This window comes from Vidua chalybeata, chromosome 4 (assembly GCF_026979565.1).
Source record: "Vidua chalybeata isolate OUT-0048 chromosome 4, bVidCha1 merged haplotype, whole genome shotgun sequence".
NCBI classification, from domain to species: Eukaryota; Metazoa; Chordata; class Aves; order Passeriformes; family Viduidae; genus Vidua; species Vidua chalybeata.
In genome coordinates, this window is record NC_071533.1 from 21,764,702 (window position 1) to 21,792,480 (window position 27,779).

At 40.1% G+C, this 27,779-nt stretch overlaps 1 protein-coding gene across 1 annotated transcript; it reads left to right on the top strand.

Moving 5' to 3' along the window:
- Nucleotides 1–324: 324 nt before the first annotated feature.
- On the top strand, nucleotides 325–27,779 carry BMPR1B (bone morphogenetic protein receptor type 1B). Its single transcript, XM_053940378.1, has 10 exons — nucleotides 325–476; nucleotides 8,169–8,271; nucleotides 9,229–9,331; nucleotides 15,897–15,993; nucleotides 16,804–16,942; nucleotides 21,770–21,962; nucleotides 22,406–22,703; nucleotides 25,010–25,185; nucleotides 26,407–26,537; nucleotides 27,259–27,779. Exons 1-10 carry the CDS (start codon nucleotides 337–339, stop codon nucleotides 27,382–27,384), a joined length of 1,506 nt encoding a protein of 501 aa, XP_053796353.1. The 5' UTR covers nucleotides 325–336; the 3' UTR covers nucleotides 27,385–27,779.

Consider the following 27,779-nt stretch of genomic DNA (forward strand, 5'->3'; position numbering starts at 1 on the left):
AAAACTCAAAGGTGTAAGTAAGGATTTGGCCTGTGTAATGCAATAGAAGAAAAGCTCTACTGTGCAATATATAATAATAAAAGCACAATATATCTCTTGGCAGTGGCAGAACTCGAACATCAGTACTTTTGATCTAATACCACCGAGGTCCAATAAGCCTCAACCATGGTGACCATTTCAAACTCCAGAAAAACACTCTGTGATGAATACTCATCTCAAATAACTTTCTTGAATTTCTACAGGTAGAAGTAGTTTAAAGCCTTTGTTTCAAGTCTTGCAATACAGCCTAGAACTGTTTGTTTTTCTTCCTCTCTTACAGCCAGTTTTCTAAACAACATGGCCTTGCGAAGTTCTGGCAAGCTGAGCATGGAGACCAGGAAAGATGGTGAGAGTATGGCCCCTGCTCCTCCTCAGAAGAAGCTGTCCTGCCAGTGCCACCACCACTGCCCCGAGGACTCGGTCAACAACACCTGCAGGTTTGTGGGACAGATATCTGGTGATTGATGATACATGGCAAAACATACTTGTGGCAGCTCAGCAATCCCAAGTTGGATGTCACAGTTTTTGTTTAAGCAGTGATATGTGAATGAGTTGGTTTTCACTGTGTCTAAAAATCTGAAGTAATTTTTACCTAGATATCAGCTGCATGATTGTTGTTTCTTGTTTTGTTTTGTTAGGGCATACACATATTTATTATTTTAGATAATACTTGTTTTAATGCATTGCATATGGAATATTCTGAAGGTTGAACTTTGTTTTTAAAGGAACATACAGTTAATGAGAGGAGACCTAATGGAGATATATTGAAATGTCAATAAATGTTTATAAATTTATAATCACTCTCAATAGAATACTATTTATAAGAACCCTGGTCTTTGTTTGTGTCTGCAGCAGTTGTATGTGTAGGTCCTTAAGGCTTTGGGTTTTGGGTTTTTTTTTTATTTCCAAGCTAAAAGGAAAACTATATTGAGGTGAAGTGTTGAGTATTTTTGTCTACTAGCTGTAGCCTTCTGTTTAATTTTGGGCTTAGAGTACTACAGATTTCTCATTTGGGTTAGATTCTGCTTTCTCAGGACCTTTTGGCTCCCGGGGGAGAGGCAGGCCCGGATGTGCACAATCTGCTTGAAGGCTCAGCACTAGTCTATGTTGCACTGGCTGAAGCAAGCAGAGGTGACTGAGGGTACCTGTGGGAGGACCAAGCTGCTGTTCCCCTAACCCAAAAGCAGCTCTTGCTGGACACATAAAACTGCCCTTGAGTGAAGGTTGAATGAACCTCTGTCTTGGCTTGAGGTGCAGGTACAGTTTGCTTTAGCTGCAGCAAAGTTGGGCTGAGCTCTTCATGTTTCATATGAGGGATTTAAACTTCTCTGCTTGGCTAGAGCAGGTGGGATACTGGAGATACCAACTCTCAGCCAATAGCCTGGTGGAGCTGTGGGAGTCAGAGAAGCATCAAAGCAGGGCACAGATGTGAGCCCAGCTGGAGATGCAGTGCTGTCTGAGGTGAGATTGTCTTAACATTGTGTCAGTTCTTCAAGGCAGTGTATTTAAAAGAGAAATGGAGAAAGCCTAAGGTTCCTGAAGGTACCGATTGCTTTGTTGGATTTTTCAGTGTGGGTTTGCAGCCTGACTTTATTCTTCTCAGCCTGCAGTTTCCTACTAAAACTTACCAAAGTTTTGGTGACAGCTGTAAATACCATTTCCCCTTTCTAATCTCTTCCTACAAGCCCATGCTCAAGCCAGGAGTTAGACCTAACTGCTCTCACATGACAGTCAGTTTAAAAAGCTATAAAACCCCACTCTGATACTAATTTGCTGATCCCCTGCAGTGTGAATCAGCTGTTTGCTGTTCCTGCCCAGCAAGAGCCACAGCTTTCCTATGTGCTGTCTCACACACACAGCAACAGGGAATTTGCAGATGACTTTTAAATCCTTGAATTAGGAAGCACAAAAGGATCAATGTTGAGGAACTGACTGAACAAGGTTTATCCCCCAGCTGGGTAGCCCTGCTTTTGCATGTCTCTTTGTAGGCATCATTGACATGAAGTATTTTTCATGGAACTATGAGTGAATGTCCTGTTAGAATGGATTTGTGCATTTTCCCTCACTGCAGTACCTTAAAGAAACTCTCTTCAGAGTCTCCTTTACAGTGTCAAATGTCAAACTTTTTTTTAGGTGTTAATGCCCAAGAATAGGCAGTTTAGTGGTAACAAAATACAGAATTCTAACCCCTTTTGTCCTCATAATCCTTAAAGGCTTCAGGCTTGAATGTTCTGCTTTATTGCCAGGATGATTTTTTCCAATTTAGACATCAAAATAATAATTGAAGCTGGAATTTATCCATCAAATATTAATCACTTTTCTGCACAGTCAGGAGTTTCCTGGAACAGTCAGGAGATTTGCTTTAGATCAACTCTTCTCTCCTGCCCTGTGCTGTCATCTGAGCAGTACCCACCTTGCCACTTGCCCAGTGAGCAACAGCATAAGTGAAAAATTGCTGAGTAGTTTGGAGTAATATAAAACAAATTAATTTAAATGTGCTGCCTTCATGGCTTGTCAGCAGTAATCATGTTCATTATAGTGATCATTGCTATGGCTCCCACTGCCTTGGTGTGAGAGCTGCAGTGAGGTGTGAAGGACTCAGCACCCCATGTTTTCCCTGCATGTGTTTAACTGTTAGTGTAATAATTGCCTTTTAAAATTCCCTACTACATAGCTGGAGTTATGGATTACAGAGAAAATAAGATCCTGAGCCTTCTGTTTGGAAAGAGTGGTTATTAGGTGTCTGGTTAGCTGATTATTAGGTATCTGGTTAGTTGGCTGGATAGAGACAAAGTTTCAAAAGATTTGAGTACAGACAACCAGGTTAGCAGGGATTATAAATTTCCTCTGAGTTTTGGGATCATCCTGCTAGTCAGGCGGTAACTTTCATATTTTATCCTGTGTGAATGAGTGTTGGCACAATTTTAAAGCGCTCGGGTAATCACTGAGTATCACTATAAAGGCAGTTTCCCCATTTTGAAGGTCAAGAAATGTCAGTGGCAGTGTTTGTCTGAAGAATAAATTGAATCCTTCAGATTAAAAGTTATTGCATTAATTATCTGCTTGCCACAGATGTAGCCACTAAAAGCCTTTTGCATTTTATATTTTTTAAGAAAAAAATAAAAATCAAACCTCTTATCAGCTCTGTCAATCTGTTAAGCTTTGGGCTGTTCTTGGACCTTCAGAGTTTGGACCTGCCAGCCCAACAGGAATGAGCCAGTGTGTTCTGGGGCACCCAAGGGCCTGGAAATGCTCTGACACCCAGGAAATTCACTGAATACATCCACAGCCAGGACTTGGGCTCTGGAGAGCATCAGCCACTGTCCTTACCAGGGTTCTTGCTAAAGCAGTGAAGCATTTTATGAGCCTAGGAGCAAGAACCTCTGAAAGTTCAATGCAAAAGCATTTCCAGCTTTGTTTAAATGAAAACTCTCAGAATAGAATAGCTAGTCTTATTGCAATCACCATTAAAATTTTCTCCTAAAACCAGTCTGTCATCTCACATGAAAATTTTTATCTGCTACCACAGGTATTCAGCTTTAAAGTATATATCTGGCCCATAGTACCATTCAGGGGTCTGAATGTTTATATAAAAATGAGGACATCTGGTGGCCATTTAAAATCCTCTCTCTAATTGTATTTGTAGAAATTTTAAAGCCAATATTCTTTAACCACATCTATATCAAATCCTCCAACAGCCTGCTGTGTTCCTATACAGAATTTCCCTTTCTTTATACTTATGCAGTTTAAGTCCAACAATACTTCAGAGAGCTAAGGATAACACTGTAGCCTAAATGGCAGAATGCTTTTCTATCTAAGCAGAAAAGCCATAGCTCTAGTTAGAGTGTGCTTTAAAAAATGGGGCAGTCCGTGGGCACAGTGAAGTTTTGGAAGACCCACTGCAGGGTGAGCTCATCAAGGGAGGGTTAATGCCAAGGTGTAGCAAAAGGGGACCAAGCCAGGAGCTGAGGCTGATATCCTCACTCACCAGGACCTGATTTCCCCATGGATATTTGAACACAGTGGGCAGAGAAAGCTCCTTCAATAGCCCTTCCCATGGCTGGAGACAGGCACTCCTGTACCACTGCTCAGGGGCTCTGGGTAGGGGAAAAGAGGAGTCACAAGTGGGGCCACTCTGGGCAGTTGAAAAATACTAGTGCACTCAAGATCCTGACAGATAAAACCTTTGGCGAAGGCTCACAATCCTCTGCTTGCAAAGGGCGTGTTAAACTGCTGCATGTTGAAACTTTATCCTTCTTTTTGAACATCTGTGCGATTCATAAAAGGCTTTCAGTAAAGAAGGTCAAAGCTGCTTTGAACACAACCAGGACCTTGTTTTACTGTTCCATTTAAGTTTTCTGTGTTCAAAGTGAATGCACGGACAGTTGTGTCTGATCATAATTAATTGCATATTTTAAAACGTGTTGTTACAATTAATAGGCTTTGACTGTAATGGGATTGCAGTAAAGGCACAGGCTAATTAGGTGCCTTGTCACACTCTATTTTCATGCACAAATAAATGCTGACAGTTTTAAAGATTGGGCTGATAAAGTTTTAAGTTCCTATGTGTAGCCTTCAAGATTGTATTTCTGCCCGACTGTGTCTTTGGTTATCTAAAGCAATAAAATAATTAAGTTGCTTTTTCAGTGTTACCAAAAGTGATAACTCACTTGAGTGATGTTATTTTCATTCACGTGTTCTCCAGATGATATGGTTGAATTTTCTTTGTAATTTGGTATGTAGAAAAAAAAAGACTTTGGCAGTGGCCCAAGCACTGAGTTCAGACAACTTTTGTTTTAATCAACTTTAATTTTTAGGGAAAAGCTGAACATTTTCAGATAAAGGAGCTATGGTGAGATCTTAAATGTTAGCCTTTCAATATTTTAATGTTTATACTTATTTTGAAATTCCCTCCTTTATCCAGGAAGTTTTTAAATAATTTTAAAAAGAGTGCAGAGACTTGTCATGTTGCTTTGGATGGAAGTGAAAATACGCTCTTGCTCTTTCTGGTATCAAAATGAGGAATATAAAGAGGAGGAGTGGAAAAAAGTAATAATACTTGTATGGACTCATTTGAAATCTAATTAAAGATAAGGGATCTTTTAATCAAATTATGAAAGTTACCTGTCTCTTTGTGATAGGCATTGAATGAGGGAAAGATGTTGCTTTTCGAAGTTATGTGTTGCATTCCTGACTGTGTCACACACTCACAGAGCCGGGTGGGAAGTCTCCAGCAGGCAGGTTTTGGTAGCTGAGGAATCACATCTTCTGTGAGAAATGGCTGCTGGCCAGTGGGGACATCTGTGTGAGAAGATGCAAAGCTGTTGGCCTTGGTTTCTCTCTTGTGACATTTAGGAAAGGTCTGAATTAAGATCCCTGCTTTCTTTGTGGCAATCTGTAATTGTAGCAGCAGCTTCTATATCAGTGTCAGTCAGTGTTTTGCTATTAACTCCCTTTATTTTCCTGGCATTTGACTTGGCTGTAAGAATTCAGTCTTGGCAAATATGTGACACAGCAAATCTGTGCATATGCACAGATCCAAAGTGATCACATCCAAAGTGCATTTAATCACTCCCCTGCACCATACTCTAATGAGATGGTGCTTCAGAGGAAGAGGTTACTGGATATGGACCCAGATGTATCCAGTTGTATGCACATTGAGTTCCTTCTTTACACACCATTTGCTGAGTCAAGTGACACAAAATTAGAATTCACATTGTAGAGGCTAAGAAAATAAGAGTTCTAGACTACAATTTTTTTTTCTAGGAAGTGGAGAATAGGTTTTTCATACTGCTTTGCAAGTATCAGCGATGTACAGATGTACTCTTTCTGAAGTCACCAAAATAAGCATAAAATTTGAGGCTGCGCACACATCTCTGACTTGTTTCTTACTGGCTATATTAGTAAGATCCATTTCTACCCTAGTTAGGTGTGAGGTAGGGTAATCAATAAAACAGCAGGGGTGTGCCCTGCCCTTTTTCTTGGAGTGTGTGGTCCATCTGACATCCTGTGAAACAAGGAGAACAGGTCAGGGGTGAGAGGGGGGAAACAGGTAGGAGATCTTTCTTTTCAGAAGAGTCCCTTCTTTCTCTCACCCAAGCACCTCAGAAATTCTCAAAAAGATACTGAGTTCTTACATTGCATGAAAGATGAAAACTTTTTGTTGTTTGGTTTGGTTTGTTTTTTTTTTTTTCCTTAAAGGTAGAAGCAAGCAGCAGCAGTGTTTATTCTGCTCAGCAATGCTATTTTTTCCTCTCGCTTTTCCTTCATTATTCTAACATCTGTAAAGAGTGTGGTTTAGACTTATTGTTGGAGCTCTATAACTTCTTTGTTTTGCTCTACCCAATCTAATTTTTTCTTTTTAAATTTGGAGTAAAATTTTTAGAGGGACTAAAGTGCATGAGGAGTCTGACTTTAATTTTCATAAGTGAGCTAAGAATCAGAGTCCCATATGACAAGTCAGAAAAACAGAATTAAAACAGCTGAGTTTCTTTTCTTTTTCTCCCTTTTGGAAACAATTTGACTTTTTCTTCTCCCACTTTTCTTTGGTGAACCAAGAGTTTTAGGTTTTTTGCTGGGGCCTGTTAGCTCTGGAGTCCATTTTTGTGTATCACTTGATAGCAATTTATTGTTTTGTTGCTCTGTCCCCTGGGTTAAACTTACTCATTATTTTGAATCAAAGGCACCATGCAAACAAATAAAATCTAATCTAATATAATATTCTACTCTAATGGATTCCTTAAAGTCTCTCTTGGCAATCCTATTGTTCCTATCTTTTCAGCTCAAGCAATGACATCAAGGTGGTTGTTGCCCAGAAGGGTTACTGTCTCCTTTGCCTCACTCCTATTGCTGGCTTCCCTGAGAAAGTAATTTGTAATGTGCAATTGGTTACTTTTCAGATCCAGAAGTCAGTAACCCATGCTAGATTATTATTTGAAGTAATAAGTTTACCATGGCTAGACCTTGCCCCACTAATATAAAAATATGCTGCAGAAAATATTCGATGTGATCCTCTGCAGTATCTCTCAGTTGTGTAGCTAATACTTACAAATTGTGTTTGTCTCTTAAATGTGTAACTGTGGCTCTTGTTTCCTACATCTTCATTGCCTTTGCTGCTGGTGCTCTTTAGACTCTTGTTTCATTCAAGTAAGGAGCAAATCATCTGAAATTTTGCTGTATTTAAGTTTTCTAATCCTTTTTTCTTTTTATTTCCTTGTTTTAACTGAGTTTGTTTCTTCTCTTCTGAAAAATACTCATTGCACATAATAGCCAGTGTTATTTTCCTGAGCAAATAACAGAATATTTTATTTTTCTGTGACTTAAATGTTTTGAAGAGTTTCTTCTTTATTTTTGGATCTTCTTCCTGCAAGTCAGTTTTTTTTTTCCTTACACATTACATATCCCCGTCAGAGTGCTGAGAACTTAAGGTACAGCAGTTTCAATAAAATGCAGCCACCCTTTCCATGCCCTCCACTCCCTTTTTCCATAGCATTCAGGCATTTGACCCTCATCAAGGAAGGACATTTATCACCAGCACCATCTAGCCATCTGTTAGTATACTTGCCTTCCCTCGTGCACATTCCTGTAAACAGAAGCCTTATGGATCACTTCAGGCTTATAACCCAAGTAAACATCTATGAAGGGTGTTGATGGTAACTCAAGGACTCATACACAGGAGCGTTGCAGTTCATAATATGGTTAAAACAGGAATCACAAATCACTCTTGATAATATTTTACATTTAGTATTTCAGAAATGTTTCTTTCTTCAGGTCTGTACCATGGTGCAAGTATCGGTGCCTTGTTCCCGCACTCAGGGCAGACCTTGTGTGGCATTGAAGCTTGCATTGTATAGGTTTCCAAAGTCCTAACACACTAATGACCACAGGCAGACAGCTGGTGTGTTTGTTTTTGGGGTTTAGGCTGTGAAATGTTGCAAAGGTAAGTGCACAGCTCTGAGGCAGAGCCTCCTTCGTGTGTGCAGGAGCTGGTCTGCAGAAGCCCCAGTGTGTCCATTTGTGAATGGCAGATCTGCCTGGCAAGGAGCAAAGTTTAGGACAATATTCAACATCATATTTTCCACTTTTCACATTTCAATGCCTTTTCCTGATTCATTCTTTTCAATCTGCAGCACTGATGGCTACTGCTTCACCATAATAGAAGAGGATGAGTCCGGTGGACATTTAGTCACCAAGGGATGTCTTGGATTAGAGGGCTCAGACTTCCAGTGTCGGGTGAGGAAGCATTTTCAGCCACTGTGTCACTTGAATTTTTGATAGATTTCAATTAAAGTGCAATCAACAGACATTGCTGTGTCCGTGTTTTCCACTTTTCCTTTGGCAGATAGTTGCTTACTGAGGGGAGTGCATTTATATCCCCAAAAGATGGTACTATAGATCCTCCTAATAATAACTCATGTTTTTGGTTTTGGCACTGCTGCTACTAGTAACATTCCCACTTAGAGGAAGTTTGGATTTAGAGAATTGCAGTCTTAACACTGCAAATCTCCATGCTAGCTAAAGTTAGTTAGGATATTATGTGATGGACTGCAGTAACATCTGCATCTTACATGCAGTTGCACATTGTTTTGGGATTTTTGCTGCCAGATATTCTCGTCAAGTACAGTGATCACCTGATGGAAAACAAGTATCACTGCAGGAATGGAAGGGGCATGGAAAATGGAGCAAGGTGGTTCTAAGGTGGTTGCCTTTCCTCACGTTAACCTTAAAATGGTTTTAGATGAGTACAGGAATGGTTTAATCATTATGGCTAATGGAGGATATTTTATCCAGCTTCCCACAAGACCAGAAGCTGCAGCTAAATTAGTCCATGCAGCAATTCCTGTATTATCCTGGCTAACCTGTTTTGGATACCCATATTAACTCATTTTTTGGTTTAGCTGATGGATGTATGTGGCTTTCACACTTCTGACTTGCACCATTACAGAAAGTCAGTCCCTTCTGCAGCATTAAGGCACCAACAGGAGTAAGTTTGGAGCAAAATAATGTCTTAATTACCTGGATGAGATATTGCTGGATACACTGGTTGGCAGAAATCCTTACTCCACTCATCCTAGGAATCTGTAGCAGATTGCAGTCCAGCTAGCAAGCACATCTTTCAAGTGCCAGAATGACAGTGTCTATTTACAACACGGGTAATGACTTGCTTTCTGTCTAAATTGCTTATTGCAGGACACTCCTATTCCACACCAAAGAAGATCTATTGAATGTTGCACAGGCAAAGATTACTGTAACAGACACCTTCACCCTACACTGCCACCACTGAAGAATCGAGGTAAGGGAACAAAATCCAGTCCTAAGCTGATCTTTTCCCGCTGTTGGTCCTTGTACCTTAGGGAAAAATAGAGCACAGACTGAAGCACCCCTATCTGAAGGCATGTGACTAGAGAGATAAATGGCATTAAACAGTATTTCTCCATTCCTATAGGATGTGTGTGGAATGGTGCTGATGCTTGCTATAATTTCTGTTGCACACATGCAGCAAACATGAGATGCATTAGTCACATGATGCTGTCCTAGCACAGACCTGCTGAGCTATCAGAGATCATCTCAAAGACCTAGGCTGGACATGGCAGAGGATGACTCTTGCTGTGTATTTTTTTAGCCTGATAATAAAATGGAATCCTCTCTCCAGTCCCTGTAACATGCATTGCTCTCATTCATAACTCCACACACATTGGTCAGTTCAAGCTGACACAAGTCTGTAAGTTTTTCTTATTTGCAAGACCTGGTCATCCAGCACTAGGACAATAATGACTCATTAAACTGTATTTTTTATGTGAACAATGTAGCTGAGAAAAGAATGTAGGGTAAGAACTCACACAATTTTTAAAAAAAATAAATTATTGGAGAGCAAATGGGCATGTGTTAATTTACTAGATGCTGAGACAAGGTTTTAGCATTTTTGTTTGTTTAAACATCAACTTTCTGAAAGCTGGTAAAACTATTTTTGTCTGGGTGTTCAAAATAAATTTTACAGAAGTGTATTCCTGAGTAAGTGTAAATTCATCCATAATAAACTCTTGGCATCGGCGGGAATTGTGGTAGTCAGCATCGAGTCAGTTCAGGGTTGCAGAAGAATTTATAATCGTGGTGTTCTGTGTTGAAGATCCAGATCGGTGCACAGATGCACTCTTAATTTCACCAACAGCAGATACTTACACGAATGCATGCTCAGAGAAAGCTTTTACTCATGTAGCCTGTTCCCTTCAGGCCTGTGAAAGTCTGCACAGATGGGCTGCAGAGTCAGGCCTTTGGAGAGTAGTATGTAAATACTTCACTGTTTACTAGCAAGGCATTAAGGCAGTGAAACCTCATAAAATTCTGACTTCCAACAGAAGAGTTATGTACTACTTTGTTGGTTTATTTAGTTTTAAAAAGTTCTTTGGACTGAGAGAGAAGCTCCAAAACGCAGTCAATATTTGTTCACACTTACTTAGTCTTTCGTTAAATATCAGTTTGGAAAACACTGCCATGATTTCTTCTTGCTACTAGCTGAGCGTTCTGGTTTGAAAGCAAAACCAGTGAGAGACTCCAAGTCAGAAATACAATTTATTGGGAAAAGAAAAAAAGAAGACAAAAATACATGCAGTGATACAAAAGGAAGACCACTGAGAAAATCAGAATACAACCTGACACCCCTTTGGCCAGCGTGCTGGTAGCAGTCCAAATTGGAGTGGCAGATGTGGTTGCTGTGTCTTCTCGGAAACCTGTGGAAAAGCTGCTTTTCTGTCTAGAAATTCCTGGATTTATCCAGGTGGGAATGCCTAGCTTCTCCCCCTGGGCGGAGCATCTCACAATGGGCTGATGTTATTTTGAGTCACAAGGTGTGTTCTTAATCACCTGTTAAACAGAACTGGCTCTTGGAGAGTGTTATCTCTGAGTCATGTGGCAAGACATTGATGGGCCTATTAACAGGAGATAAGGAAAACTGTCCAGCTGCACCTGCTACTCGGATGGTAATAGGAAACATCTTGGTGCTCAGTCTTGGACACTGAGTTTATTCTACATTAGGACTACTTAAAAATACTGAATCAGTCTAACACTAGGCCTCCATCTATTAAGATTTTAGTTATTTGGCAATGCTATCTGCTACTTATAAAGAAAGCAATGAACCAAGCTTTTGGTAGTGGCAGAAGTTGTTTGGATCAATGTTGGGTTTGTCCTGTGTGTATATAGGACATAGGTAAATAGAGTATAGCTTGGGAACCATGGTGGCAAAGAGAATATTTTTTACAAGAAAAATTTCAGAGAGCTACAGCAGGGTTCTATCTGTTCTGTGTTGCAAAGTTGACTATTTTAGCATGACAGACAAAAGGTGATGTGGTCACTCAACATACTCAAAAGCTTTTTTTTTTTTTTTTAAACAAGCTCTCATACTAGCAGCATCCTGAAAGTGCTTTGTAGAAATGCATTTCAGGAGCCGCTTGAATAAATTTGGCTGAACAGGGCTGAAGTCACCACCTTTATTAAAGCCTTATCTTAATATGCCATTCTCAGTGCCAGTCCTGTTTTAATTTGTTGCTGCTGTATGAAACCTCAGGGAAAAAGAAAAGCCATAGTTTGAACCACAGGCCCTCACTGCGAATAGGTAAAAGTACTGTCTACAAATACATGCTACTGCCAGTGCCCAGCACTGTGGCTGTGATTATTGTTTCTACTGGAAGCATTTAGATTAGGCTCTGGCTGTCTGAGTAATGTTAGAATTGTATATCAAATTTAACATAAACTGTAAGTACAGAGAAAGAGAGGTGAACTTAAAAACAAGCTTCTTGGAATAACCTTCTGCCCTTCAGGGTTCCATGAAAGATACGCATGCTCTTCAGCATGTAAAAAACAAACAGAAATTTGGCTTCTGATGAACTCACATCTGAGGTGATACCTCATGGGAAACAAAGTCTAGGGAGAGCATGCAACTGCAGGTCAGAGGCTGTTGAACTGAAAATTGACCTATGCACCAAGGTAACAGCTACAAAGGCAAGTGACTTGTGTTCTCTAAGTGCTTTTCCAGGCCTGGCATGTGCTGCAAGGCAAGATTTATGCCACGCCCTATCCTTTTCCTCTCCCCGCTGGAAAGAAAGGAGGACCACATGCATGAAAATGAGAGCTAGAAAAATGAACACTGGTCAAAGCAAGACTTGTTAAGTAAGATGAAAGAAACAGCAGCTAAGCCTAACTTTTGAGCTCATCTTGGTACACAGCTAGCAGGATAAAATATCCCAGAGAAACCATTAAATCCTTGTGCCAGCTCTCTTATTAAGGAAATGAAAGTCATAATTGGGTCTGATATAACACCTCTGCTTTAAACAATAAAAGATATTCCTGGAAATCCCAGCGAAAGCGCAGGCTGAGACCAGTCAAAAGGAGAAATATGTCTTTACTGATTTAGAGCCTATATAAGCAGAAGTGGTGGTGCCACCGTGTCTGGCTCCCTGCCTGTATAGCTAGTGATGAATGGGCAAGGGAATGATTGGAGGAATGATGGGGTTTGATGTGTGCACACAGTCTCCACGCCTCAGATTTCACTGCCATTTTTACTTGGATAGCTGTAACATTCTGAGCTGGAGGGACTTGGGGTGGGAGGAGAACCTCCTCTCTCTCCCTTTGATATGCTGACTTCTGAACCTTCTGGGTGGCATTTTCAATGCACTCCTCAGCGTGGTCCCGCTGATGAGAGTGAGTGAAACGAGTGGTGGAGGAGGGGGAAATTGCAGGAAAAAAACAGAGAGGCAGCTTGGTCTTGCTGAACTCCCTGCTGTCACCAGCCTGCACCACTGTTTTCTTACAACATGGAACTGTTAATGTGCTTTTGATGGACTTCACTGTTATCAGCCAGCCAAGGTATGTGAAGAAGCCTCCCAAACCTACCGTGTGTTTGTTTTGCACTTCCCACACCATGCTCCCGGTAATCGCTCACTGCTGCCTCTGTGGAAGCTGCTGCTTATTCTCATAACCCTGCTGCTTGGCACCTTGCAGTCCAAGTAACACAGCAGTAAAAAACACAGCCCTGGACTTTTTAAAGGGCAGAGTACCTCCATCACATAAACTGGCACTGACCGGGACCCACCACAGAGCCCACAAGCAAGTCTCAAGGAAGACTCACAGCTGAGCTGCCCCATCCCTCCTCCTGGTCAAATAGTGCAGGGAAAGGGAGGTTTGTCCTGCTGCTCTGTGCAGAACAGCCTGGGCTGGAGGAGCAGGAGAAGAAATGCAGCCTGGCTCAGTGCAGCAGAACAAACAGACATTACTGATATAAGGATGGGGGCTTGCATTTAATCTTGTGTTGTTCACACACACACCAGCAGGTTTATGAAGTTCTCAAGTTAGGCAGCAAATGAAATCCTGCCAAAATGCTTTAAAAACACAGGAAGTGTTTGAAAGGTAGGACAATAGCTCACTTACCATCAGTATTGCCTCTCAAATAGCCAAATAAATAGAAAGGCATATGGAACTTACTCTCCCCTCCTGTGAGAGCCAGTTGCATGCCTGTGCTGTGCACAGTGAACCACTGCTAAAGCTGTGCCACTGTTGGCATGGGGGACACCACCCACCACAAGAGGGTTAGCTCTGCATATGGTCAAGGTCTTGTTTCCTGCTCCCAGCAAGAAGATCAGGACACATTCCTTTATGTCTTTCATGCTTTCCTTACACTTGCTTCACATAATTGCATTTGGGTACCCAAAAAATTTTGCAGTGTTGGAGCCTGAAGTTCATCTGAGAGCTACACAGTACTTCCAAAATGCCTTCTGGCCTCTGGGAGAACCAAACTGCATTTCTTTACTTTTCTGAATGGCACAAGCCCATTAGAAAAGGTTTGGATCACTTAAACCCTAAAAATTGTGGGAATTTGATTCAAGATTTCAGCATGCTTATCATCCCTCTCCAAATGTAGATACTCTTGTACATGCACAGACAGCATGAACAGCTTCATGGGCAATACTGTGTCTACAAAAATGCAGATTTCCATGGCTTTAACATCTAGCAGACACAAATCTAAGATCTGAATTGTTCCCTCTCCGTTTGACATCAGCTTTCATTACTGATAAGCACAGAAGCTCAGCTTCCATCCTGCTGTACTCTGTGAAGTGGGAGAACCCTTGCTGTGGGTGGCTATCCGGGTTTCTCCCAGGTATGGAATGCCGCTTTATGGTCTCTGTGCTCTGCTTATTCATCTGATGGGCTGACACATCTGAAACCGTTAGAACCCACACATTTTAGAAGGAGGTGGTGCTGACACAGGCTGCTTACAAAGCACAAATCAGAGCCCTCAGCCCTGCCCAGCTGCCATCGCCTTCACAAGAGCTCTGGATTCCCTGGTGGGCTCTTGGTTTCGACCCACAGCCCACTTGGAATGGCAGGCCAGGGATAAATCTGCTGTGGCAGGCAGAAGGATGGGCTTTGAGGGTTTTCCTGATAGACATCGTGTCAGTGTCCCCTTTCAGAGGCATTAGCCATGTCCTGAATGTTTACATTGTCAGTGCTCCCAGAGCAGGTAATGGCAGGTTAAAACATGACCAGTGTGATCGGGAGGTGTGTTGGTAGGTAATCTCTGTTTGTAGGGAAAGGGGAAGGAAAGAAATTGTTCAGGAGCCAAAAAAAAAAACAAAAAAAACAAAAAAAACAACAACAAAAAAAAAACCAAACCAAAAAACTGGATCTTTAAAATAAAAGAGTCTGAGAGTAAACTAAGAGTCCCTTAGGAATCTCCTGGTCTCATTACCCTTGTAAATCTGAAACATAATAACATCGTTCCAGGTCCAGTCAATAAGGATAGATTTCTTGCATTCTCCGATATGTCAGGCATTGGAGTGAAGGATGCAAGGCAGCAAAACTGGAAGTGCTTCAGAAAACACGTCCCTCATTTGCATTATCCCATGTTTTTGGAAGGGTGGTTTGTGTATGTACAGGCTGAAATACTATCATTTTGAGAGTCTGAGTGGCAGGGGAGGTTTAAAAAAGAATAGAGCTGGATGTCTTTGTTTTTCAGCAAAGAAGCATGCATGAAGGTCAGACTTGCTTGCCTGAGCTGAGAATTCAAATTTGGAGATGAATGTTATACTTTAAAGGAGAATACGAGTCTCCTGTACAAAAGTTGACTGAAACATTTTAATAGCTTTTATGCAACAGCATTTTCTACAAGTTACTTGACACATTTTATTTTCAATGTGTTTTGCAGAAAAGCTGCTGGAAGGATAGTTTTGCCCACCAGCATAGGAGGGACTTGCTGGCACACAGGGCTGCTATAGAGCAGATGGAGAAGAAAGTCCTTGCTTAAATGTTTAAAACAGGATCTAAGAGACAAATTGTTTTGTAATGGTGGAAATAATACACTTTCAAGGCCTCTCATGGCCTGCCTTGTTGCAGGTTGAATGGTCTGCTGTTGTTTTTGGGGATTTTTTGTGTGGTTTTTTTGGGTTTTATTTTTTTGTTTTGTTTTGTTTTTTTTTTTTTTTTTAATCTACTCATTACGATGCTACTTAATCTGAGTGTTTAAAAAAGGCAGTAATTCTTGCATTTCCTGGCTGATCACTCAGGTTAAGACCCAGAACTATGGGTCTTGACTGATTTTTCATTCAGAGACAATCAGGGAATTGCAAATCATGGCAATATTTTGCCTGAGTGAGGACTGAGAAAACAAATAGGCTTTTGGAAATGTCAGTTCTGTCCTGGTCAGTGAGGGTCAAAGAGCAAGCCCACAAAATGCTGGGGAATCCAGGGGTATCCTGTACAGGAATTATGAGGAAAGAGTGGAAATGATCTTGTGCTCAATGCACTTCTGACATTGACTTCATACCGTCTCCCTTTCTAAATTTTCCAACTTTCTCCTTTTTTAACCCCAGACTTTGCTGAAGGAAACGTTCACCACAAGGCCTTGCTGATCTCAGTGACTGTTTGCAGCATCCTTCTGGTGCTTATCATCATATTCTGCTACTTCAGGTAAATAAGAAATATTTTGGCAGCTTGTTAATGTTCCTGCCAACATTTATCTTCTTATAAATTTAGGAAATTGAAAAAAAATAGAAGTGGACCTTAAAGAAAAGAAATTAGAAACTGTAATTTTATAATGAGAAAAAAAAAAAGTGTGTTTTATTCACGCTGTTCACAGGTATACTGTGTGATGTATTTCATACAGAATCTTTCACTCAACATCCTTAAAAGCCATTCAGGTAGAAGCACAGATTATTCATTACTGAGAAGGCTAAAGGACAAATTTTATAAGGAAATTTTTGTAAGGGAAGTATATCTAAGACTTCTAAATTTGTTTATGTGATGGAGACCTGATCATAACAAAAGAAGACAGTACAGGAATGTCAGTAAATGTGTCTAGAATGTTAACATCATCTACATACTTTACATTTTAATAATCTGACACATTTTTTACATAGTCCCAGATTCCATGATCTTACTTCCTCTGGCTCCTGAAAATGCACTGCAGACAGTAAAATAAAGTTAGTTACTTGGTCAGTGTTTTAGACATATTTAAGTTTCTGAAAGGAAAACATTTGGTTGCTTTGCAAATTTACCCCAGACTGCATGGCCTGTGAGTGTTATACTTAGAATTCCAATGATGAAAACAGTTGCTAAAAATAAAATAAAAAATTTTGGCCAGCGAGTCCAGTGTATTCCTCAGGGAAGCAGAGAAATCTGTTAGTATATAAATGAAGGAAATGTGAAGGACATGTGTGTTATTCATTGCACATGTGTGCGTTGTATTCAAAACTCATTTAGTTTTGTGTAAAACATCAGATACAAACGCCAAGAGACGAGGCCCCACTACAGCATTGGGCTGGAGCAGGATGAGACCTACATTCCCCCTGGAGAGTCCCTGAAGGATTTGATCGAGCAGTCCCAGAGCACAGGGAGCGGTTCCGGGCTCCCTCTCCTGGTAAGGAAGCAATATTATTTTAATGCACATTTTAAAGGCAAAAATCTGTAGAGGGAGAAGAGGCACAAGAAAATTTACATGTCCTCAGTTCTTGTTTTAGGTTTTTTTTTTTTCTTCTATAAGAAATGACAAGGATTTAAACTGGAGAACAGCTGCTTTAGAAGCAGTTTTTTTTTTTTTCATGTGAACTAAGACAAAAAAGGTTTGGGTTATTTTTGTACCCCAGTTCATTTCTTATTTTGGATACCATAGGGTAAGTATAGGCTAAGAGAGCTCATGGAAGTAGATGAGGGTTTACTCCAGTGTATAGGACAGCACCTGGCCCACTGATCATGTTTTCTTCCTTTGTATGCGCAAGGCACAATAGGATTTCAAACGCTGACGCATTGCCTTTTTCTAAGGGGAACTGTAACTTGTCAAACTTGGAACCTTTTTATTTGTAGGCTTCACTTTGCTTTACGAAGTCAAGGGGGATTTTTTTTTTTCCTTGTGCTATGGCAATCTCAAAGGTTAAAGGCACAGGGATGGAGTTTATGATTATTTCTGAACAGCCTCCAGGATTACTAAGCCTGCTGAAAAGGCAGAATGTTCTGTGGCAATATAGTGCTGTTCACCAGGAGATTTTTTTTCTGGGGATCATCAGTGGTAGAAAAGAATTGGTAAAAAAGCTAGTTACATATTTAAAATAAGTGCCTCTGAGAAACTGGAAGATTTCATTTTCATTTATCTGAGTGGATGCATCCCTCCTGTCTTCCAAACCTATTAGTTTGTATTGATGCTACTACTGCAGGTGTAGTCCAGCTTCCAAGTACCATGTACTATCTGTCTGGTTTTTGCCCACACATATTTTTTAAACACCCTGAAGAAGACATTAAATGGGAAGTTTTATATTTCCTTAAAAATGAAGCAACAGGCTCTGTCCTATCCCATGCCAGTGTCCTAGCACCCTGTAGTGGTTTTGGTTTGCTAATTTGAGATTCTTCTGGCCAATGGAAAGGGAGAGATCTTGTGTGCAGTTTAGGACCATTCATAACAAGTTTCCAGTTGATGTAATTGTGAGGGATTCTTCCTTTTTTTGCTTTGGGGTTTGGTTGTTTTGTGGTTTTTTTTTTTTTTTTTTTTTTTTTTTTTTTTTTTTTTTTTTTTTTTTTTTTTTTTTTTTTTTTTTTTTTTTTTTTTTTTTTTTTTTTTTTTTTTTTTTTTTTTGCATAACACCTGCCACATCAAGGTCTTCATCTTCACTTGTTCCAATGACATTAAAAATTAAATAATTTAGAACAAATACAAGGAACTTGGTTGTACATCTCTGAGAAGATGTGTTTCCCCATGTGGGTAGCAGGTGCCCTGGGGCACCTCACAGCTGCATGGCTCAGTCCTTCATCCCAGGATCCTAAAAATGCTGGAGCAATGCTGGTTATGACTGCTTGTTTTTTATGCCTTCCTCTGTCCCAGTGAGCAGTTTGAAGGAGGGATCTGTGGTCTCAGTGCTGTCCCCAGGTCTGCTCTTGTAGTGGATGGGAAAACCATCTCCTGCTACTTAGCTGCTGTAATGGCCAAGGTGACATCCCAGCTAGGGCACTGCTCAGCACCTCTCAGAGCTGTGCCACTGCTCTATGAGGCAGAAACCATCCAGTCTTCTCTCAGTTCACTTCTCTCAAGCTTGGAGACTTTGCAGCCACGGACCAAGTGTTTTTCCTCCAGGAACTCTCCCCCCCCATCTCCCCCTTGCTTACAAAAAACACATACAATTGTTGTTATAAGTAGTGATTTTGGGTGGAAGAGAAGAAAATGGATCTTGCACTTGGAAATAGATGTTTGCTGCATTTCCCAGACAGCTAGAACCACTGTGAGCTCACCAGAAATGCACAGAGTGATACCTCTGGGCCCACGCTTGAAACAAGTGTATGCAAGGTGCCTGGCAGTAATGCTCTGGTCTTTCTTGTGCAAAAGCTTATTTTTAACCTTGTTTCTTATGCAAAGACTGAAACATCCAGGGCTGTAATTTCAGGAAAGTAACATGCAAATTTAATGCAAAATGTCACCTTATGCTAACCAGTAATGTTTTTCTTCTGTATAGAACATTTATTCTAATGGATACAAATATTATACCCAAAACTAGTATTAACCAAGAATTTGTCAGTATGACATTCAGCAAGTGTTCTTTCTCCTGACTTGTCTGTACCTCTGACAGAAGAGTTTGCTGCAGGTCAAATGCTGCAAAATGGTCTGTCTGAAGAGATTGCTGAACTACAATTTGGTCTCTACCTTCTCACATTTTTTTCATAATTTCCCTTCCAATGAACTTTGCTTTTCAAGGGACTGCATCCGAGCCATAGGTATGAATTCTCCGTTCAAAATATTAAATTTACAAAAGGTTGGTCTGTCTAAATTTTCATCTGCAGTAACTGAACACGTTTAGGTGAATGCTAGGAAAGTAGAAATAGTTGGTAATTGGATTGTTTCCACTCAGGGAGATGAAAGATAAGGTCATGTAACCTTACCTGACTGCTTACAGAGCTCAAGTAGCAAAATATACAGATATAAAAGAAATAAGAAACCCCCAGCCCAGCTCAGTGTAAATAACTCACACGAGCACATCATTCAGCATGCTTATGAAATCAGTTCAGCCAACAATTTTGATGAACCTATTTGTTTTAGAAATCATAATTGGTTTATGATTCAAGAAGGAGCTGAATTCCTGAAAATAAAATAAATTGTTCCTAGGAAATCACTTGACCAGTTCTAGCAAGACGAAACCAGGTTAAGGCCTTTCACATAATATTCTGCCGCCTGAAAACCCATAACAGAAATGTGTTTTTCATTTTCTTAATGTAATTTAATAAGGAACTTTTCATCATTAAGTATTGTAATTGCATGTACTTTGATGCCATTACATATATTTACACAAATTAAGTTATTTGATGTAACTACATTATTGTCCAGGATGCATTTTTAAAATGGGCAAAATAGAAAGCAACAATGCTAAAATTACATTACAAAATGTTACAGCAAAATTCCAATGTAATATAACTATTGTTCAATCACTATATGAGAGTATAAAAGATAAATCAATTTTAATCTCTATTGTTGGCTTTCATTGACGTTAATTAAAAATAATGTCACTGAAGCTACCATCCTGAACATCTAATAGTACAGTGCAGGGCTGGAAAATGGAATTCTGTTTAAACGACAAAAGAAGAAAACTGGGATATTTGAAATAGCTTTGCATAAATACCACTGTATGTTTTGCTTCTTAAAATTGTTCAGTATGAAAACCAGTGGTTCATTTAAAAAATAAATGATAGACCTGACCTAATAGGTTTTGAGTTTGTCTTTGGAGGCACATTCATGGTACATTCATAGCAGTCCTGCCTGGCATTCCCAAACTGGTGGTTTCCACTGGACCTCCCAAGCATAACAAAGGAAGCAAATGATTTTAAAAAATCAAGTTTCGCTCATTTCTGTCAGCCAAGATTGCAAAAATCTTTTTGATTTCATTAAATGAACATGACTTCATAGGGATTCAGTTAGAGCAGTTAGATTCACTTGCTGCAATAAACTACTGGAGGTGTGCATCTAGATGATGGCAAAACAGAGCAAGAAGGCTACAAATTTGAACTTTTCCAGATTTTGCCAATTGCTTGGGCCAGATGAAAATCTCGTCATATTGGCAGCAATATTCTTTCAAAATCTTACCAAATCCTACCAGACAAAAATACATTAGCTGTGGATTGAACAGGCAATGCTGTAGCACAAGAGGGTGACATTTTAAATCTCCTGTTATATGAAGCTGAGGCAGAGTCAGCCATGTGAATTGTGTTGCAGCATTCACTCGCATTTTTATTTGTGAACTTTTAGAAAGACATGATCTGCAGACACGCTCGAATCTGATGAGATTATAAGTCTCCATTTGTGCAAGATTTTTTGTGACTGTAAAAGCTTGCTAAATGTAGAGGCAGTCTGTTATCCTTGTGAAGAGTATCTGCAATGCTGCTGTGGACATTGATCTTGCAATACCCATGATTTTACTCTTAGCTCACAGTACAGCCACTGACAAAGCTGGCACAGACACTGGAAAGCTGTTCCTTCAAATATTTTGAGGGGTAAATTGCTTTTTATTAATATGTAGTTATGATTATTTAAATTAATGCAGGCATGTGTGTTTTAACTCTGTAAGTAGTGGTTGAGGTTCCTAACACCAAATGTATATTTTGAAATAATTAGGCATGACAATTTCAAGGAAGGTGATAGGAAGTACCATCCTAAAAAAAAGAAAAAGGTAATTTTGTAATTCTGCTAATTTTGGAGCTCCAATAGGCTTTTGACTCTTGTGAGCCCAAGTCTTGAGTCTCAGCAGTGTTGACTGTGTAAGAAACATCCCTATATCAATGAAAATGTGTTACCTACCCCTTTGGAATTTGGACTGCATTGAGGTGACCAGGAGTGTTTTCTGTCAAAACTTTCCCAAAAATAATAAAAAAATTTCCACCAAGCACTACATCCCGCAGAAAAATAAAAAAAAAATTCAAGGTGCAGGGACAAACATTTCCTTTACACTGACTAATGTAGTTTCTTGAGAGACCACAGTATATCTTGAGTATGCATGGAAAGGCTTCTTTCTAGTGGTGGGAATGTCCTCAGCAGCAGTGTGTCCTGGAGAAAATGGGACCATCTGCAATTGTGGAGGGTTGCTGAAATCCATGTCACAATGGCTACATATTCCATTCTCTTCTGGGCTGGCTGTGTGGGAAGCAGACACAGGAGGAGGGAGGTGAATACAGAGATTTCCACTGAGCAAGGTGTAAGATCTGCCTTGGCATTTCACAGGTTCAAAGGACCATTGCAAAACAGATTCAAATGGTGAAGCAGATTGGAAAAGGTCGCTATGGAGAAGTCTGGATGGGAAAGTGGCGTGGAGAAAAGGTAGCAGTGAAAGTGTTTTTTACTACAGAGGAGGCCAGCTGGTTCAGAGAAACAGAAATCTACCAGACTGTTCTGATGAGGCATGAAAATATTCTTGGTGAGTGAAGTGAAAGAATTACTTGATAGTGAACAGGTTTTTAAGATTAGCAATTTTGTATTTGCTGTTATCTGATGTCCTTTACGATGTACTTTGTTTCCCTCTGTGCTCTGCAATTAGCCACCCTGTGCTTTTCAAATGGAAGTTGTTTAAAGGATTACTGAAACATAAATAAAAGTTAAAAAATAATGGGATTTGGGGGTTGTTATTCCAAACAAAACATGTCTATTTCAGCCAATGGTATATCCATATCTGGGCTTCTGAAAGTACATTTAAGGCTAGAGATGAGGCACAGTTGTATGGAAGTAGGATGAAAGGAATTAAATACGTTTTTAAAACAAAACTACTGAAATGGATGACAGTCCAGAGTTCTGAGCAGTCAAAAAAACAAAACCCATGAGAAGTATTAATTTGAAAATATCCTTTTCTTATTCTTTTTGAAGGATTCATTGCTGCAGATATTAAAGGTACAGGATCTTGGACCCAGCTGTATCTTATCACTGACTACCATGAGAATGGCTCACTTTATGATTACCTAAAATCTACTACCTTGGACACAAAAGCCATGCTGAAACTGGCTTACTCTTCTGTCAGTGGCTTGTGCCACCTGCACACTGAGATCTTCAGTACTCAGGGCAAACCTGCTATTGCCCACCGTGACCTAAAGAGTAAGAATATCCTGGTGAAAAAGAATGGCACCTGCTGTATAGCAGATTTGGGCTTGGCTGTTAAATTTATCAGGTGAGTGGAAGTGAGGGGCTGAGGAGAAGTTAATAAACAGGTGCAAGAGTTTCCTGAGTTGTTGATTGAGTGTGCACGTGTGAGCAAGCACCTGCAGTGTGTGTGCACACCTGGGCTCTGCTCATCTGTGTGTGAGGTTACCTGTGTGGGGGAGAATGTCATGTCAGCATCTCATGCAGGTGTATAAATAGTCACTTTTTGATTATTTGAGCACACTAGCCATGTTTGTATAAAGGTTCAGTTTTCATCATTCAGTCCTCCATAGCTGCCCCAGTGTTGCTGGCACACAATGAAAGGACATAGCACTGACAGGTTGAAGTCACATCACTGAGCTAGTAACTGAAGCATTCAGCTTGTCTGATCCCATGAAAATTCACTCTCAACATAGAGAGAAAAATACTAATAATTTGTACGAGTTGCTAACTAGGATTTATGGAAAAGGACCCCAATTGGGCTGCCTTTTGTTTCATTTCCTACAAATCAAATTGCCGAAGTACAGATTTGATTTTTGAAATGGCTTTTAAATTTGATTTTAAAAAATGGTTGTGTGTTTAAACAACCTAGATGAGCAGACAAGTAGAACTTACTCACTCCTGGGATTCATAAGGAGACATTGCTCTCTAACAGCTCTGTTCAAAAGGAGCCTGAGCTCTCAGCGGTGGTCCTGGTGGTGGAGGCGCTTGTTCCGAAGTTTCTGACTTTTCTGTACACAGAAATCTGTCCAGAATACATAGACCGAAGGTTTCCGTTTTCCAGGTCAGCTTTGAAACCATGCACTCTCTGGAGTATTAAAAAAAAAATGCAGGAATTCTGTACAAATATTCAACTGAAATTATTCAGAGTGAAAGGAAAGGCAGTTTTTATGTTCTCTTCTTACTGTTCACTTACCTATCAGGTTCCTTGGTGAGGCATTTCCTTTATGAGCCTGACCTTTCTTCAGGAGACAAGAAAGGAATATTTTTACTTTGAGGAACAGAGGCCTAGAAAACAACTACTTGAAAATAACACTAATAAAAAGTTTTGGGGAAGAAATTCATCCTTTGCAGGTGTACTTTACCTGGCAAATACAGAGCAGCACAGTGCTTAGTTGTGAATGAAGAAGAGCTAGGAATTACCAAGTGCTGCTGCAAAAGAAGGTGAAATATGGATTTTTCACACTCCAGATGGAATTTACATTATGCACTTGGCTTGTTTTCATACTGGATCCTTCCTCAGACAGCATTTCTCATGCAACAACAGGAAACAGAATATAGTTTGGAGGGGTATGCTCTGCTGAAGCTAATGATTCTAGTAAAATTATTTGTTTCCATTTCATTTGAAATATTGCAAGATAGTGCAGATCACTGGATTTGTGTTACATTCTTGGAGGTGTACAGTAGTGCCACTAGCATATGTATGATTTAAGGACTGTGTAGGTGACTGGTTGTATCACAGACTCAGCTTTTCTTCATATCAGAAGGTGAAAAAAATTGCTGTACATGAAAAAAACTACAGAAATACAATTATTCTGTGAGCTTCTGTTGTATCCATCATATTTAAAATACATAAATTTTGAAGGTGAAGAATGGAAAACAGACCTTTTTAAGCAAACCAGAATGTATACCATATATTAAACTTTTAGATGTATTGAAACTGATGTAGCTGAGTCTGAGTTAATAAGAAAAACAAGAATCCATTCACATAATTAATGGGAATTTTTTTCCTGTATGTTGTCTCTTGTGGTCAATGTGTGAGGTGTCACACATTTGCTTAGATGTTTTTATGCATTTATCTCTCTGTGTCTGCATATCTTGATGTGTAAAGGTCGGAAGGGATCAAACATAATGCATGCAAAAACATAATAGATTAATCTGTCTTGCAGATCTGATTTGCTACAGCTAAGAGATACTACCCCAGCTACTTAGTATCCCCCATTAATTGCTGAGACTGAAGCCTTAGGTGGTGGAGTATTTTAAGAAAACAGCGTTTAATGAAGATTTGATTGTTATCACTAACATTAGAGCTCGGGCTAATGCTAATGAAATCTCACAAATGTTACAGCATCCCTGTTGAGTCTTATCTCCGTTGTGGTTCTGCATTTGAATGCTTAACATAGCCTCAGGCGGGTCAGCCTTTTAAGGAGGGTTGCCTTCACACTAAGAGGCTTTTCTTGCAAGAATTGTTCCATTAAGATTATACATTATTTTTGACCTTGTTTGAGAGTGGATGTGGTGTGGATTTACTACTTCTTCCATCTAAATTGCTTTATTTTCAAGCCACTTTACTGCATGTTTGATGTCCTTTTTTTCTCCTTCTTTTTCTTTTAGTGATACAAATGAGGTAGACATCCCTCCAAATACCCGTGTAGGAACAAAACGTTATATGCCTCCTGAGGTGCTGGATGAAAGCTTGAATAGAAATCACTTTCAGTCCTACATCATGGCTGATATGTACAGTTTTGGACTCATCCTTTGGGAGATAGCAAGGAGATGTGTTTCAGGAGGTAAAGAGCTGGGAGATCACTTTTAATTGTGTCAGTGAACCTCGAGCCTTCCATTACACCTTTTTCTCTGGGTAATTGTTTTTACAGTAATAAACAAAAGTGGGTAAACCATACAGGTAACTCTCTTAGTATCTGTTCTCTTACTGAAACTTATTTTAAAGCATCAGTCAGTGCTATTTCAACAGCAGAGATTTAGACTGTATTTTAATGGCTCATTTGAAGGCAGTTGATGCCTGCATTGAGGAAGTGTGGAACTCATTTGGGGACCTTTTCTAAAGGCATCACGTTTCTGCTGGAGTGGGGGTGTTCAGCTAATTTAGCAGAAAGAAAATAGTGATTTCTTAGTTTAGTTAAGAGTTAAATAAAAGGAGGAGGACAAACAATTTGGGGATTGCTGTTCCACTCTTTGAAATAAATAATCTGTTTACAAGACAAGTAGCAAAACACCAGAGGGAAGTGGCACTTATTACATCATTGTCATATCAGTGATGTGCTTCATTTCCCTCTTTCTGCATGTAGAGCTCAGTGCAGTGCAGAAGTGATGGATGTTGGTACCTCTCTATTGCCACTGAGAAAGTTAAATGCAGAGATATGACTTGGTAGCAGTTCTGTGCCAGTTTGGTGGTAAGAGTAGAGCATGTCTCTCTTGGGTCTCTGCTACCTTCAGCATACCTTATGGGTCTTTAAATCCTGCTGAATGCTCACCCTAGAGAAGCTGAATGTTGCCAATAAGCAGCAGGATCCCTGTGTTTAAAAGCTGATGGCATGCATTGCAGTGTTGTGAGGTGAAATCTGTAATATTTTTGTCATTGTTGCTATGCACAAAGAATGGTACCTTGCCATGTTCTGAAAAGGCACAGAAATGTCCTTTAGTATTTTCCAGGTCCACTGATAAGGAAGAGATTATCTCTCAGATTACTCTGATACAGACCCCACACTAATAGCTCTTTCTGTGAGAACTTACTGGATATTTCTGGACTGGACAGCAGTTGTAGAAACTGTCTCACTTGGCAAGTTACTGCACTTTTGGATTAAGATACCTGGCCAGTCTTTACACAGCAATTGTTACATTGGAACTTGACTGTGGAATAAACTTCTAGTCCTTTTTAGGGGCAGTACACTCAACTGTTAGACAGTATGGCCAATCTGTTATAAAATGAGAGGGGAAGAGGGGAGTGGAAGTTTTTCTGCAAGTGAAAGACAACTAATTGCTTCTTTCAGGAATAGTTGAGGAATACCAGCTTCCATACTACGACCTCGTGCCTAGCGACCCCTCATACGAGGACATGCGGGAGATCGTGTGCATCAAGAGACTACGCCCCTCGTTTCCCAACAGATGGAGCAGTGATGAGGTACCTCCCATCCCTCTTAGCATGCAGTCTGTGCTTTTAATCAGAGTTAGTGAGTGAGATTGACCCAATTCTGCATCATTTTGAGGGAGGAGGATATTTACCACTCGTGCTGCTGTTCGGGAATAGCAGCATGTAGATGAATAGTCTGTAGGGAGATGAAAGAGTTAGGTGGCATGAGATTTGTGCGTGTGAGGGAAAAAAACAACCTCCCTGGGCTGCTTGAGGTCTTGTGCAACAGCCAGTGTTTGAAGATCTAACCAAAACTCACCTGGCTCATCCTCTCCCTAGCCAAATCCCTCTGAGCCTTCAGACTGGGGCTGGAAACACTGGAGGAAGGAGTACTAATTCCCAAAAGGGCTTTTGTGTGGTGGCACTCGGTGTTTGGTCTGCTACCACACATATCAAGGATTGAGGAGGTTTATTGCAATAGCTGCTCTTGATTAATTGGTTATCATCCTTGGTAATCCCACTCCAGGCATTCCAGCAATAAAAGGTCAATTTGTTACTACATAGTGTTTGTGTATTACCAAAAATGCATTTATAAAAATCTGTGCTAATTTACATGAAACATGTTTGGCTGGTCTGGGCAGTGCTGTTGGTGTTTTTCTGTAATGCCTTTCAGGGTCTGCACTGCCCTTAGAAAAGACTTTTTCCCTTCCGTTTTTCAGCATTGCTGTTGCACTGACCCTGGTGGGAATTTCTCTCCTACTTCTCTCCGCAGTGCCTACGGCAGATGGGGAAGCTGATGATGGAGTGCTGGGCTCACAGCCCTGCCTCCCGGCTCACAGCCCTGCGTGTCAAGAAAACACTTGCCAAAATGTCAGAGTCCCAGGACATTAAACTCTGACTCTGCCAGAGGCAGTGCGGGTGGAGGCCCCTGGAAATGGACTTTCTTGTGCAGGCAGAAGTCCTGAAGATGTATCAGAAGTCTTTGCTAAGTACCTTGAATGGAGGAGTCACACTTAAGAGCAGCTGTGAGTTTTTGAGGAGACTATCCATTGAAAAAAATCACCTGAATTTTGACATGCAAGATTGAAGAGGCTTGTCTGCCCTTGTTTACATGGGGAAATACAGTTTTAGTAACTGGTTTAAGATAATGCATGTTGCTTTCCATGAAAGCCACTTATTATTTTATTATTATTATTGTTATTATTATTATTGTTATTATTATTATTTTGATTGTTTAAAAAGATACTGCTTTAAATTTTATGAAAATAAAACTTTTGGGTTAGAAGTAAAAAA